General features: G+C 44.6%; 1 protein-coding gene across 5 annotated transcripts in view; it reads right to left on the bottom strand.

Annotated features, from left to right (window-relative positions):
* Nucleotides 1–5,151: 5,151 nt before the first annotated feature.
* Nucleotides 5,152–16,033, bottom strand: part of LOC115141579 (ubiquitin carboxyl-terminal hydrolase 2-like) — a 30,402-nt gene continuing 19,520 nt past the window's right edge. For 3 of the 5 annotated variants that reach the window (XM_029680582.2, XM_029680581.2, XM_029680584.2), the window contains 10 exons: nucleotides 12,690–12,740; nucleotides 11,861–11,987; nucleotides 11,608–11,719; nucleotides 11,004–11,114; nucleotides 10,709–10,773; nucleotides 10,150–10,253; nucleotides 9,864–10,023; nucleotides 9,425–9,529; nucleotides 9,213–9,333; nucleotides 5,152–8,241 (listed from right to left, as the gene is read on the bottom strand). In XM_029680582.2, the coding sequence (XP_029536442.2) occupies nucleotides 8,157–8,241; nucleotides 9,213–9,333; nucleotides 9,425–9,529; nucleotides 9,864–10,023; nucleotides 10,150–10,253; nucleotides 10,709–10,773; nucleotides 11,004–11,114; nucleotides 11,608–11,719; nucleotides 11,861–11,987; nucleotides 12,690–12,740 (1,041 nt within the window). In that variant the 3' untranslated portion in view covers nucleotides 5,152–8,156. The remainder of the gene's footprint in view (nucleotides 8,242–9,212; nucleotides 9,334–9,424; nucleotides 9,530–9,863; nucleotides 10,024–10,149; nucleotides 10,254–10,708; nucleotides 10,774–11,003; nucleotides 11,115–11,607; nucleotides 11,720–11,860; nucleotides 11,988–12,689; nucleotides 12,741–16,033) is intronic. The other 2 variants (XM_029680583.2, XM_029680585.2) reach the window with 1 other exon arrangement.

The following is a 16,033-nucleotide window of genomic DNA, read 5'->3' as shown; positions in this document are numbered from 1 at the left end:
GGAAATCTCCAACTTCAGTATAATCAAAACAACAGGGGACTAGGAAATCTCCAACTTCAGTACGTTCAAAACAACAGGAGACTAGGAAATCTCCAACTTCAGTACGTTCAAAGCAACAGGGGACTAGGAAATCTCCAACTTCAGTATAATCAAAACAACAGGGGACTAGGAAATCTCCAACTTCAGTACGTTCAAAACAACAGGGGACTAGGAAATCTCCAACTTCAGTACGTTCAAAACAACAGAACTCCGACTGGGATTTTCTTTTCTTTTTTAACGCGGTCAATTCCAAGTCTGAAACCGGGCATCTTTCTAGAACTCTGACTTTCCGGCCCGAAGATCACTGACGTCATGATTTGACCTCATCTTGAGAGCACCGTGGAAGTTGTTAACCACAGAATCAGATAGAACATCTAATCTTTTCTTGGTCAATCATATTTCAACTTTGGAGCATTGAGTAAAGAATCCTTCTTGAGTGACGACAAAATGCATCATAAACTGCCCGTCAATGCCAGCTGACTAGTCTGATATCATGTGTAGGCTAATAAAGCTGATACTGCTGCACAGTGCATGGAGAAGCCTTCCCATTCTAATCTATAACCTGTGATGTGAATACAGTGTTTGGTATAAGATCGATCATCTGTGCAGTACTAAGAATAATAGAGGTACAATTTCAGTCACTAAGGAAATAAACACAGCAAACCCCTGCTGATAATGAGACCACAGTGTTAAGGATGTGACTTAGTGTTAAAATGGGGGGGGTATATTGTGATATCAAATGTTTGTTTGACCGCTAGATTTGATGGATATTAATGACTAATGTACTCTATTAACCCACGTTATCGTTCCAAGACAACTCCCGCCCATGATTCGGAGGGTCATGTGTAGGTTGTATGTGTAGATCAACCAGCAACTCTCAGGAAATAACAGGGATCACACTTTCTCGTGCTTTTACAGTTTTAGTTTCACACAGGAAAAACAGAACGTTGACTTCACTGTTTGCTGCCAACAGGGTTAATTAAGGCTATTTAGCCTTCTGGTGTTATTATATTAGGTTTAAATTCAACCTGATATTTGAGCATATCTAGCACAGATTCCTTTGAATTCGATAGTTGGTATGTCCTTGTTTACCAGAGAGAATCTACTGTGGCAATTTACTCGACACATTTGATTCATTTAAAACTTGTGTTGGTGTCCTGACTTTTCATTTCCAGTGTGTTTAATACAATATGGTCGTTTCTCGTCAAAAGGGGAAAAGTGAGTATTCCTGAATTGTCTACGTCTAAAATTGTTAACTTAATCAAGCCAATCACGATTGAGTTAATATAGTATATGTTTTCATTAAATCATAGTCTAATCAAGGTATGTCAAATTACAGCATTGTGATCTCCATCCCACCAGAACAGGGACACATTTCAGGTGGTCTTTTAAAACAGATCTCACACTAAAAGGGCATTATCATAATTTTCCCAATGTCTCAGTATTATTCCTACCTCATTGTGTGGAAATATTAAAATCATGTTTTTGACTGCACAGGACCTTTATATTATTTGCCTGGATACAGAGAAACATAAACTTTGTTTTAGATTAGGACATAGGAGAACATTCTTTAAAATAGCTTATTGCAAATAACATCAATGTGTAATTTAAAACAAGTAGTATCTCAGGGTATGATTCATCGTCTCAAGAACCTGGGTTAGGTCGCCCTTAATTAAGATTGTTATCTAAGATGTGGTACCTGTGACAACACTTCCCCAGCAGCCCATGGAGGGGCTCTCCAGTCTCCTCAATGTGCTCAATGGTTCTGTCTCTTAAGCCATTACCATAGGTGAAAAGCACCATGGTGCTTCTCCATACCCCCTCACCCAAAACACTCAGGTATTTCTCCACAGCATGCCTATCTTCCTCGGTGAAGGAGTCCACGGGTATGGCCATAAGGAACATACTAACTACCCTATAGGGGCACAGGGATGCACTGCCTCTCATCTCTAGTCTTACCTGCTTCCATTTGGACAGACTGTAAGACTCCAACCGGGAGGGTCGACCACTGTATTTGTATTTATTATGGATCCCCATTAGCTGCTGCCAAAACAGCAGCTACTCTTTCTGGGGTCCAGCAAAATTAAGGCAGTTTATACAATTTTAAAAACATCACAATACATTCACAACACACTGTGTGCCCTCAGGCTTCTACTCCACCACTACCATATATCTACAGTACTAAATCTATGTGTAAGTATAGTGCATATGTTATCGTGTGTGTGTGTGTGTATGCATGTGTCAACCAATGTTGCTTCACAGTCCCCGCTGTTCCATAAAGCTTTTTTAAAAATCCAATTTTACTGCTTGCCTCAGTTACTTGATGTGGAATAGAGTTCCATGTAGTCATGGCTCTATATAGTACGGTGTGCCTCCCATAGCCTGTTCTGGACTTGGGGACTGTGAAGAGACCTCTTGTGGTATGTCTTGTGTGGTATGCATGGGTGTCTGAGCTGTGTGCCAGTAGTTCAAACAGACAGCTCGGTGTATTCAACATGTCAATACGTCTCATAAATAAAAGTAGTGATGAAGTCAATCTCTCCTCCACTTTCAGCCAGGAGAGATTGACATGCATATTATTAATATTAGCTCTCTGTGTACATCCAAGGGCTAGCAGTGCTACCCTGTTCTGAGCCAATTGCAATTTTCCTAAGTCCTTTTTTGTGGCACCTGACCACACACGACTGAACAGTAGTCAAGGTGCGACAAAACTAGGGCCTGTTGGACCAGCCTTGTTGATAGTGTTGTTAAGAAGGCAGAGCAACGCTTTATTACAGACAGACTCTCCCCATCTTAGCAACTACTGCATCAATATGTTTTGACCATGACAGTTTACAATCTAGGGTTACTCCAAGCAGTTTAGTGATCTCAACTTGCTCCATTTCCACATGATTTATTACAAGATTTAGTTGAGGTTAAGGGTTTAGTGAGTGTTTTGTTCCAAATACAGCGCTTTTAGTTTTAGAAATATTTAGGGCTAACTTATTCCTTGCCACCCACTCTGAAACTAACTGCAGCTCTTTGTTGAGTGTTGCAGTCATTTCAGTCGCTGTAGTAGCTGACGTGTACAGTGTTGAGTCACCCGCATACATAGACACTCTGGCTTTACTCAAAAGTCAGTGGTTTTGTCGTTAGAAAAAAATCCACTGCGACTGTCCTCCCTTCCTCCACTCCCTGTCCCACCACACACTGGACTGCTTTTTACCACTGTCAAAATGGTATTTCCTGCTGAACTCTACGTTTTGGATGCCTCTGTCAAAAAAAAGAAACAATAACATCTCAATATAACCTGTGCAGTTATGCAATGCTACCATGTAGCCTAATGTTCTCTATTTGCAATTGTCTTCTTTAAACCTTTGCCACAAACATGCAATTTTACACCCCAGCTCATCATTGAGCCTTGTGAGAGCAAAGCACTTACTTATGGGGAACACTGCTGTGACCCGCTGGTTCTGCCTTGTCCTCATGTCCTGCATGACAAGCATTTCTATGTCCTCTCCCTGCTGTTTCCATCCTCTCATCCTCAAGCTCTCTCTCACCTGGCTGTACAACCTCTCCTGTATTTCCCTTGGACGCCTATTTATCTCAACCATCCTATCAATCTTCTCCAACAGCAATTGGACCTGAACCTCTTTGTCCCTGGCTTGGCTGTCCAGAACATGGAACTTGTTCCAACACCTCTCCACAAGCCACAGGAGACTCTTGTCCTTCCCTTGGATGTGTTCGTCGACAGTGGTTCCTCCTGGTATCTCAGCTCAGTGGGTTAGGAGCACTAAAGGTCACTGCCAGATAGGGGCCTACCTCAGATGCTCCTCCATGTTCCCTGCCTGAAGTCCCCTGTGGCAGAGACCACCAGGAGGATGGCATGGGGCCCCAGGGAACAGAGGGACATGACCATCCAGGCGTGTCCACCAACGTCACCTGTCTTCCAGCAACAGTACCCCTACCTCTTGGAGCTGTGAGTTTCTATTACCCCTGTGTGAAATTCCCTCATGCCCAAGATGGTGTTCCCTACTGAGCTCTTTCCCCTCGGTCTCTCTCCAAGTAAAAGCACTCAGCTTTGAAATACACGGGTCTTGACCTAACATGGAGTTAAACACACCTCAAATGTATTTTATATCTATTCATGCTTTCATTTTATTGAGTAACAACGTGTGATCTCATTATAGCTAATGCATGTGTGGCACTATTAATGCTATGAGAATAGAATAACAATCAAAGACTTACCAAGAGTGCTTGAACTGTGAGCTGCCATTTGAGCGTGTTATTCTTTGTTACTATTGGGAAGTGCAGTAGATCGCAAAAAGCCAAGTCCATGCTCCCGTGTTCATGATGACTTACATTCCAGCGATAACAGAAAATCTCTTCTCCAACCTGTTATATTGTGAAGAGGGTACCTCCCATTTGCTTTTTTTTGTGCTACTTTTTACCCTTTTTTCTCCCCAATTGGTAGTTACAGCCTTGTCCCATCACCCATGGTTGCAACTCAATATTAGGAAGGTGTTTCTAACGTTTGGTCTACTCAGTGTATAGATTGATATAGACTCAAAGCAAACAAGAGATACACGTTTACTTCCTTGTTATTCTGTATGATTAACATCCCATTGTGTTTTTAAGAATGACTTCCCAGTATTCTCTGTTGAGGGATGTCATCCATTGTAATCAGGGGGCAGAGTGAGCATAACTATTCCTGGGTGTTGTACTTACATGGTATCAGTTCTCAGCAGGACAGTGACATCCATAGGCTACAGAAATAGGTCTGAGCTAAGGGAACAACACCTCAGTCCAGGAGGCAAGTCTGGGATTCCCATAAACAAGGTGTTGAATGGTTGGGGGTTGGTTCTCAGTACAGGGAAATCATTTTAGAATACATGTCTATCAAGTGGACATACAGCATTGGATGAGCTTGGTGGTTTGTTATTAATATAGTCATTTAGCAAACGCTTTTATCCATAGGAAAGAACTGTTAACCTCGACCTGAATATTTGAAAGTACGTGCAGAGGCATCCAGGGTCTGTAAGGGCTATGTCCCTTGGTAGCACGATCTCATTTTCGTGTCTGTAATGTAAAATATATATCCCATAACGGATTTAACATGAACACAACATGAAATACGAAACTAAAAGCCACGGTTTCTTTTTTAAATGAACACCCGCACGCACACACACACACACACACAATATACACCACCGTTCAAGTTTGGGGTCACTTAGAAATGTCCTTGTTTTTGAAAGAAAAGCACATTTTTTTGTCCATTAAAAGAACATTAAATGGATCAGAAATACAGTGTAGACATTGTTAATGTTGTAAATGACTATTGTAGCTGGAAACATCTGATTTTTAATGGAATATCTACATAGGTGTACAGAGGCCCATTATCAGCAACCATCACCCCTGTGTTCCAATGTTGTGTTCGCTAATCCAGGTTTATCATTTTAAAAGGCTAATTGATCATTAGAAAACCCTTTTGCAATTATGTTAGCACAGCTGAAAACTGTTGTTCTGATTAAAGAAGCAAAAAAACTGACCTTTAGTCTAGTTGAGTATCCGGAGCGTCAGCATTTGTGGGTTCGATTACAGGCTCAAATTGGCCAGAAACAAAGAACTTTCTTCTGAAACACATCAGTCTATTCTTGTTCTGAGAAATTATTTGCTATTCCATGCGAGAAATTGCCAAGGAACTGAAGATCTCGTACAATGCTGTATACTACTCCCTACAATAGCACCCGCAAAACACCAGTCTCAACATTAACAGTGAAGAGGCGACTCCGGGATGCTGGCCTTCTAGGCAGAGATCCTCGGTCCAGTGTATGTGTTCTTTTTCCCATCTTAATCTTTTCTTTGTATTGGCCAGTCTGAGATATGGATTTTTCTTTGCAACTCTGCCTAGAAGGCCAGCATCCCAGAGTCGCCTCTCCACTGTTGACGTTGAGACTGGTGTTTTGCAGGTACTATTTAATGAAGCTGCCAGTTGAGGACTTGTGAGGCGTCTGTTTCTCAAACTAGACACTAATGTACTTGTCCTCTTGCTCAGTTGTGCACCGGGGCCTCCCACTCCTCTTTCTATTCTGGTTAGAGCCAGTTTGCGCTGTTCTGTGAAGGGAGTAGTACACAGCGTTGTACGAGATCTTCAGTTTCTTGGCAATTTCTAGCATGGAATAGCCTTCATTTTTCAGAACAAGAATAGACTGACGAGTTTCAGAAGAAAGTAATCGAACCCACAAATGCTGAAGTTCCGGATACTCAACCAGTCTAAAAGGAGAGTTTTATTGCTTCTTTAAATCAGAACAACAGTTTTCAGCTGTGCTAACATAATTGAAAAAGGGTTTTGTAATGATCAATTAGCCTGTTAAAATGATAAACTTGGATTAGTTAACACAACGTGCCATTGAAACACAGGAGTGATGGTTGCTGACAATGGGCCTCTGTACGCCTATGTAGATATTCCATTAAAAATAAGTTTCATTAAAAAGACATTTCCAGCTACAACAGTCATGTACAACATTAACAATGTCTACACTGTATTTCTGATCAAGTTGATGTTATTTTAATGTTGAAAAACAAGGACTTTTCTAAGTGACCCAAAACTTTTGACCGGTAGTGTATCTATGACAAATGCATGTGTTTTGACTGCCAGAGTTAAAAAGTATGACTCGTATGTTATGGAAGTCACCTGTAAGCATAATTAAGAGCTTTTCTCCTTCACCTGTTAAATGAACTGACAACAGTATCGGGTCTTTTCAGCACCACTGTAAAGTACATTCTCTATATTGCATCAGAATATAAAAATAGACAGATAGTGTTTTTTTTTCTTTTCTCAAAACATTCTTCCCATGTTGTTCAATGGCATGACAGTCGAAGGATGAACAAATCCATACTGACAAGATAGTGACCAATAGTATTAGTTTGTACTGGATCGTCCTTTTCATTCACAGCACTTTAAAAACATCAGTAGCAGCCACACTGAAAAAAAATAAACACAAGACACAGGGCATCCTCTGAACATGTAGAACTCTCAAGAGGACAACCTGGCTACCCCTCCACTTTCAGAGGAAGATGCAGGAAGAGGAGAGAGAGAGAGAGAGAGAGAAAGATGCAGGAAGAGGAGAGAGAGAAAGATGCAGGAAGAGGAGAGAGAGAAAGATGCAGGAAGAGGAGAGAGAGAAAGATGCAGGAAGAGGAGAGAGAGAAAGATGCAGGAAGAGGAGAGAGAGAAAGATGCAGGAAGAGGAGAGAGAGAGAGCGAGAGCGAGAGAAGCAGTGAGAGCAGCAGTGAGAGGACAGAGTAGTACTGTACACAGCTGAACAGAGAAACTGGGATGAGACATTTCAGTGTGTAGGTAGGAGGGGACACTCAGGTTCGTGAGAGAGGTGTGTCAAGAAGAATTTCTGACGGTGCCATATTGTCCTACTCCAACCCGTCAGCAGGGGGCGCTGCCGCAACACAGTTCAGATAATCTTCCACCGTGATGATGGTGGTAATACCAATACAAAAATCAACAAGAAAATCCAAAATCTAAATTGAAACAATGTCTTTTTTAATATTGAGGCGATCTCGAACAAGAAGAAGAGAAGAAGGCGCAGTCGGGACGAGAGTTTGGTTTGTTGCAGTGCATAGAGAGAGGGACTTCGGAGAAGGAGACGCTTGGTTTTTATTGCCTGGAGAGGGTCTCCTGTGATAACACACACACACACACACACACACTCTCTGAGGCTCACACAAACGCACAGGCCAACTCCTCTGACCACCCTGCTCCCCAAGAGCAGAGAGAGAGAAGAGAGAGGGAGTGAAGTGAGGAGGGCTGGGTTGAACGACAACAGCAAATATGACAGATTCCTGTAGTGTTTCCATAGTCTGAGGGTGGACATCCAGCAGTTGAAGAAACCTCTCTCTGTTGTGGATGAAGTTGGGGAAGAGGGAAGTAGTAGCTTCTCTCTGTTGTGGATGAAGTTGGGGAAGAGGGAAGTAGTAGCTTCTCTCTGTTGTGGATGAAGTTGGGGAAGGGGGAAGTAGTAGCCTCTCTCTGTTGTGGATGTGATTAGTCCTAATGGACCTGGCTTTGCCCTCCTCTTCCTCTCTCCCTCCGTCTGCAGTGCCCTCCTCCTCCGGGAGGCCCTCACATCCGCGAGGAGGAGGCCAGCTCGTAGAACAGCACGTAGGCGTCACTGCTGCGCACTTGGCTGGAGGACATTGGCGTTACTCTGTCAGGGGAGAGAGGAAGGGGGGTGCATGTGGATGAGCTGCAACGTTATTGAGACAGTCAGATGGGTGCAAAGAGCAACACGAATTGACAATATTATTACAGAAATGTAACTATGTTGAACTGGGAACAGCCATATTGAGGTTCCCTTCAACCGTTGTGTCACAAAACCATGGAAATGGACGGGGTATTCAGACGGTTGACGATCTAACAAAAAGGTACTTGTTTTATGGCAGGGAGATTTTAGAGTAACATTGCGTGGGTACTATCATACTGTGCCATTAAACAGAGAGAAAGTTAACGGAGGAAAGGGAGGGAAAGAACTTAGGAGAGAGAGTGAGAACTGCATAATGAATGAGAGTGGAGGAGCAGGGAAAGAAGACAGGTGGCTGCTGGGAGAGAGAGAGAGAGAGAAGCAGATCTCACGAGGCAATGAGTGGGAGAGAGGTGAGAGAGCGAGGAAAAGAGAGGGGGAGGCAGAGAGAGGAAGGAGGTAAGCTACTGCACACTTGACAGAATTACAGGGAGGTACTGCTATTAAGAAAGCAAGTATAGCTCTGGGTGAGTGGTATGTAAGCCAGCCAGCAAGACAGACAGAAACAGGGTCTTCATGTCCTCTCTCTGACAGTCTCTGCTCTAGCACTCTCAACATGAGGCTCAGCAAATAAGGTCCAACACTGTGGTGGTCCGTTCTAAACAATATCCTATTCCCTACTGTATATAATGGTGCACTACTGTTGACCAGGCTAGGGATGAAAGTAGTGCGCTATAAAGGGAATAGGGTGCCATTTCAGATGTGTTTGGAGTGAGGTGGAGGTGTATGGAGTGAGGTGGAAGAGAGCTTGAATGTTCTAAACAGGAGTATTTCAAGTGTTCTAAGAGTTCCAGTCAATTCAACCTAAATGAGATGACTTCTTGCTAGCAGAGCCTTGTGGGTAGTGTAGTGTCATAAAGGGAGAGGGAAAGACATACCTGGAGTCATTGAACGTGTACCATTCTCCCGAGGTGGGGTTGCGACAGTACGCTGTGTAGTGGCCGCCCATGGTCGTGCCTGAGTGATTGGACACTGCGTACAGGTTATAAACTGCATTTACTGTGGGGGGGACAGGGGAAAGAGAGGAATCAGTAGAATGCCACTGTGGTACCTCGACGGACGATTCTACCCGACAGACGATGGTACTCACTGCTGTTTTCCGAGGCAAACTCCCTGAGGTCCAGTTTCTCCATGGGGAAGTTGACAAATGTGGACAGTTTGCTGGTTCTCCGCGCTTCAGAGAAGCGTTTCAGATCTGGACACGTAGGTGGGTAAAGGACAAAACAGTGCAGGGAGGAAGTGTCTGTAAATACACAGAGACGGGGGCTTCATATGAAGGTTCACATACATACATTTAACACACAGGCAAGCCTCTATAGCAACAGAGAGCACTTCTAGGCTGGTCCCAGATCTGTGTGCTTTAGTTGAACCATAAGCAACTCCTCTGACTACGATTGTCTCATACATGTTGTGTTGGCTTATATGCAGATCTGGGACCAGGCGTTAGCCAACTCCTCTCTCTTTTACAACATCTAACAGGATAAGAGACAAACGCAGGCCAGAAATATAAGCGGCTTGAGAAAGGATACGAAGCACTAAGATCTTGGGGAATTTCTGTACAGTGAACTTCTTTGTGCATCTTCTTCTGGCTTTACACCTGTAGCACGTTGGTTTTTCATCGCCCTCGAGCACATCCTCTTTGGTGAAGAGACTCATGCAGTCCATCAGACTCACTTCTCCGTAGCCCTTCTTGACACAGACACACGGCACATTAGGTTACATTAAAAAAAAAACGCTGGGACTGTATGTGGGTCTGGTGAACGGTGAATGTACAACACTGCGGGGAGGAAGCTGGTGTGGATTGTCGATACTGACCTTGGCGATGGGTAGAGAGAGATCCCAGAAGGGGTCAAAGACAGTGGAGCAGTAGCCACACGTGCTGCATGTCAACGAGCTCTTCAGCTGACCCACAAACAGGTCTGTGGAGGGCAGGGCAGAGAGAGACCATTACTACCCCCTCACACACACACACACACACACACACACACACGCGCAGGTTGGCATTTATTGTTATGAATTTTGCCCTGGAGGCAGAACGGAGCAATTTCCGCCAGATGGGCCAGCAGCAAAGTCAATTGCCTAGCTATATCGTTAAAAATGTGTTTGAGGTTAGATATTAGGGTTAGCGGTGTGGTTAAGGTTAAGGTTAGGTTTAAAATGGGATTTTATGACTTTGTGCCAGTGCCAGCTAGTGACATCTCCGCAGAGCTGCCACCGGGGAAAAATTCATGAAGATAAATGCCAACCTGCACGCACACGCACACACACACACACACAAACTACATCAATCAGCAGACTAAACATTACCAGAAAACACTATTTATTAACAGCACAGTGTTACTTAACCACTGTGGGTGTTGATGCGTGCCCTTACCCACTATTTTACTGTCCTCTCTCTCCAGGTACTTGCTCCACATTCTATCCCCTTTCTCCCGGTCACTGTGGGAGGGACGACCGGACAGGAGAGGGTGTGTCAGTATTCAGTGAGTTAAAGCCTCATGCTCATCGATCCCGCGCCTCCCCTCTTGTAAACCCATGAGAAATCCAACCTCCACACCCACTGACTGCATACTAATACTGTGGGATGTGCCCTACCCTCCCGGTTAACATTCTCTTGACCATGGTAGTTAATGGAGAAAGTAAGAGCAGGAGAGGAGAGCAACACTCACGGCAAGTGGTCAAAGTCCTCTGAGCTGCCCCGCGGCCGCACCGTGACCCGGTTTACCTCGTTGTGCAGCCCGTCCAGCAGGAAGCGCAGGAACTCCTGGGCGTCCTGTTGGCTGGAGGGAGGGACACAGACAGACACACAGGTTTTTTTTTTTTTTAACACATTGGAAAATCATCTACAATACCATTACTGATACAAAGTTATTCGATTTGGAGGATCTTAATGCGATCACGCTGCTGCAGGAGAACTTTCCTGCAAGGCAGGAAATTTCAAACTTGTAGTGTTTTTGAGGTTTAAAAACACTTCTGAAGTTTGTCATTTCCACTTTTGACATTTCTGACTTGATTTTCCCTTCAAATGTATCAACCCCTACAAAAATGTCTGTTAACTATGATCCATATAATAATTCACATTTCCTGTTGCTGCAGGGTTAGTTTCCTGCTGTAGCAAACTGGATCAAATTAAGATCCTACATCTGTATAAAGTGCACAAATTTTGACCAGGGCCCATAGGGCTCTGCACTGGTCAAAAGTAGTGCACTATATAGGGAATAGGGTGCCATTTCAAAGGTAGGCTTGGTGAATAGTTAGTTGAACAACACGTACTTGTATCCCACAAATCGGGGGGCGTATCTCTGGATCTGAGTTTTGAACTCTGACGGGCCGACCGCCTCGCTGCTCGACGACGTCCACATGGTCTGGAGGAGCTTGGCAAATTCTAGAAGCACAACCGGGAAACCAAGAAGATAGATCCAATCCCCTCGGAAACAGTGGCAGACATTGTAAAACGGAAGACTTGATGGTAAATAAAATGTTCAGCAATTCATTGACTAGAGGGGACTTAGGCTAGCTGTCTCACCCTCCATGAGGGCCCCAGTGTTGGTGCGGCTGTTTTTGTTAAGGTCGCGTCGGTGGGAGTTGTGCAGACAGTAGTCCCGGAGGTTGTGTGTGTTGCTGAGACACTGTAGGATGGAGTTCATGAAGCACTGTAGAGACACACACACACACACAGTCTTTAGAAGCGGGCTAACACGCACACTACCATGATGTTCATGGTACAGGAAGTTACAGCTTTGACAATAATGTTGTCAACGTTGCAGACAAACGTGCAGAGGTGAAATCGTGACTGCTGGAGTTATATTTAGATATTTTCTGTTACATACACGCACACACACACACACAGGAACAGCTAACATCACGTGGCCACATGTGACACGTGCAAGCACGGGGGAAACAAGGAGCAGTGGGCTGAGTGACTGAAAGGTAGCAGGGATAGAGAGAGAGAGGGAGACAGTCAAGTCCCCCAGCAGGTACAGAGTTCAACAGCAGCGAAAGCACTCAGATAAGGTTACTGTACACAGTGCAAGTAGACAGTTTATTTTGGGACCCATCCTTCTCCCTGTTGCCTGGCAAATACCCCCCTCCCCTCCTCCTGTTTGTAGAGCCATGAGATGGCATGGCAGATCATCTCAGCTAATGGAAATAGACTAGCTAAGGGAATGTGTTAGTGATATCAAAACACATCCCTTAAGCTGATGGCAGAGGATAGGAAATGTGGATTACACTTTTTTCGGTACACTGGCAATATTCAACGTTTCTTCCACAACACACATGAATAGAGGCCTAAATATATATATATATATGATGTGTGTGTGTGTGTGTGTGCGTGCACCCAGGCCACTACTTACGGTATTTCCCAGGTTCCGTAGGCCCACCAGGCCCTGGGCACTCTTGGAGTTCTGGGGAGGAGAAGAACACGACAAGAAAAACATTTACGACAAAAGCATGTGAACGAATGTCATTTTTTTTGGCAATGGCCCCACGGTCGAAGGACGTCTGCGACAAACATGGGGGCCATCCTCAGAAGAAGAAAAAAAACAGAGCCTTCCTGTTATAGGTTAGACTACTAGACATGCTATGAGATGTAAAGATGGACTTATTCTTTGTCAAACACTAGCCTGGTCCTGTTTCAATACAGAGGGAATCACGCCGCCTCAGATGGACAGTGTTTTCCACAAAACTGAAAGATCGCGGCTTAGCAATAGCCTGAAGGCCTTTGAGGTGGATAACGGTCTTCGATTGTCGACTAAAGGGCTTTGGAGAAAAGAAAATGACTGACGTCACCTCAGTTTAATTAGAGAAGTTCAGTTGTTTTATAATTGAGCAGTAACGGAAACAATTACCAAAGCACCAATCTGACTGCGGACAAAACTTTCATTACATACAGCAGGGCCTAGCCCATCTCTTTAATATGGAATGCAATGTGTTGTGCCTGAAGGCCTTTGTAGAAATGCTACAATCAATTATTTAGGCCTAGTACTTTGAACACAAGTGAACACAAGGCCCCATCACAATGATACAGTCCCCCACATTTAGATCAGCGGAAGGGAGACTGGGGTCGTTGTGAAAACGGTTCACGCAGAGTCAGTCAGGCCAGTAACCCGCTCACAATGGTGTTTTTATGGGTTGATGTAGAGCACAGCGCTGCTGGGGAACAGGAGAGGGAACCTGATCCAGCTTCCTGTGGAACTCAATATAACACTGAAGTGACTGAAGCTCTCCAGTAACTCTCACCTGCATGTTCTGTTCTGGCTCATATAGCCTCCCTCCCCATGAGCACAGGAGTGACCAACCACCACGGGACACACAGTGAAAAACAGACACACACCCATGTGCTCCTGGTATCTGGGAGTCCAACCAGGACAGTGTGTAGTGTTTATGTAGTGATGAGAACACAGACTTGGACGGCTGTAGCGTTTTACCATTATATAAATAACCCCGCGCCGTCTGTCCCCCGTTCCCAACAGACCAGGAAAAACACATCCAACAGTTTCATTAAATCAGGATGAACTAAATCCTCCTTTCTCAATTCCAATGTAAAATAAAGCGATTTATTAGTCCGTGACCACGTGAACAAAACACTTCCTGTTGTCAGTTATTGGTTTACTTATTTTTACATTTGTGGGAAGTCGTGTGGGAGTGTAGGCTAAGCTTCAGGAGGACCACTGATTATGCTAATAACAATCACACACCGCTTGTCACCTCCAGAACGACACCCATGACGTCACAACTTGCCGTACTTTGCTGAGTAATATCATCGGAGCCCAAAATAGCACCTTTCCTTCAGAACTTGCTGCCGCGTTCTCATTGGCTGGGTTGCTGTCAGAGTGGTGTGACTGTCACTGCAGAAGTCATCCTGACAGCCGCTCGCCCGGGGGAACGCTATTTTTACACGAACGAGCTAGAGGACAATATGACATCACAAACGCACTTCACATCTGGCAAGTGTGACTTGCTTGATTAACTGACTGACCAACCAGTGTTCTTCCTTGGACTAGTAACAGATGAATCAGTGTCACCCATTTTGAGAATGCCTCATTCATTAACAATTGATGAGCTTAAGTCTTCAAAGTGGTGTGACTAGCCCAGGCACCTGCAAGAGGATTCATGCGGAATGCAACATCATTAGAAATGATCTCCATCTGTAGGCTTTTGGAGGATCTTTTTGGGTGACGAAGCTCTAGCCTGAGTCAACAGAGGGGGAAAAAAAATGGGCTGATATAGAAGTGCAGAGAATGTTATTCTGTCCTGATCCCAGTCAGATAGTAGCCTTGTTTAGTCGGACCAACTGTCACAAGAGAACATACTTCCTCTAGATTCGCCAGATTCCCCAGAATACACATTGCACACAAATTGAAAATAAATACTGTGAAAGCTTGGCAAATGGGTTTGAGGTTCAAATTGTGTTGGTCAAATGAATTCTCTGTCCATGGCCACCTAACCCTACATTCAGGCCTACACCACAGTGCAACTCTATTGACAGCCATTCGAAGAAGTGAGCAGTTCTATTTCAGCAGAATGGTTGAAGGACTGGTACAGTCAGCTTGTGACCAATGTGTGACTGTGGATGGATACTACACGACAGGGGGGGGGGGGGGGGGGGGGGTCGGTAGCCTAGAGGTTACTGGAAGGTTGCTGGTTCAAAGCCCCAAGCTGCCTGTGGGGAAATCTACAGATCCGGCAGAGTTACCGGCTTCAATATCCCTGTATACTGTGCCTGTGTTGGGTGTCAGGTTGGGTACTGGGACAATAAAGAATATCTGTGCAACTGGACCAATAAAGCAAGTATTGTTCTCTCTCTCTGTGTGAATGCAGATCCCAGGCTGTCTTGCCAACTCCTATGGCCATTGTCAAGTGTTACAACATGCCCAGGCACATCCATTACACCAATCTATACATTGATCCAGAATATGATGCCATCCAGCTGCCACCATAAGGTGATGAGTTGAAAGGCATGATGGAGGGTAATAGTTAGTGGTGGTGGTTCACACACTTCCCATTTTCAGAGTTGACCTTGTTTTCCACATAACACGGAGACTGATGAATTAATTGCCTTGCATTCTCAATGTATTTACACATAACATGATCGCTGCCGCCACGCTATCAATCCGAGACATCTCATTGAAATGTTATCTGTTGTTGTTGTGGATTTCAGTGTTTTGGGTTCCTCTGCAGACACTGACATTGATACTGAGCAGAACTATCTCATGATGATTTTTTTAATTATTTAACTAAGCAAGTCAATTAAGAACAAATTCTTATTCACAATGACAGCAGACACCGGCCAAACCCGGACAGACAACGCTGGGCCAATTGTGCGCCGCCATATGGGCCTCCCAATTACAGACGGGTGTGATGCAGCCTGGATTTAAACCAGGGTGTCTGTAGTGGCGCCTCAAGCACTGAGATGCAGCGCCTTAGACCACTGCGCCACTCGGGAGCCTGGTACAAACAGCCAGGTACAAGTTGTGCCCTGAATGCTGAATGGGTTGAGTAGGCCAGGCCTGCCTGACACGGTTCCACCTTGCTCCACGGAATGCGGTAAAATCATTAGCTAGCAGCAGTGGGTTGTGTTGAGTGAGAGCTGCTGGAGATGGAGAACAGTTTGTTTTGACCTTCCTGTGCCTGGCCCCTAACAGGAAGCAAATACAACAGCAACCCACCAACTGTCTTCACATGGAGTGACTAAGCG

The sequence above is a fragment of the Oncorhynchus nerka genome, linkage group LG14, assembly GCF_034236695.1.
Source record: "Oncorhynchus nerka isolate Pitt River linkage group LG14, Oner_Uvic_2.0, whole genome shotgun sequence".
Classification (NCBI taxonomy): Eukaryota; Metazoa; Chordata; class Actinopteri; order Salmoniformes; family Salmonidae; genus Oncorhynchus; species Oncorhynchus nerka.
Note: the sequence above shows the minus strand (reverse complement) of the source record. Positions and strands in the feature narration are given on the sequence as shown.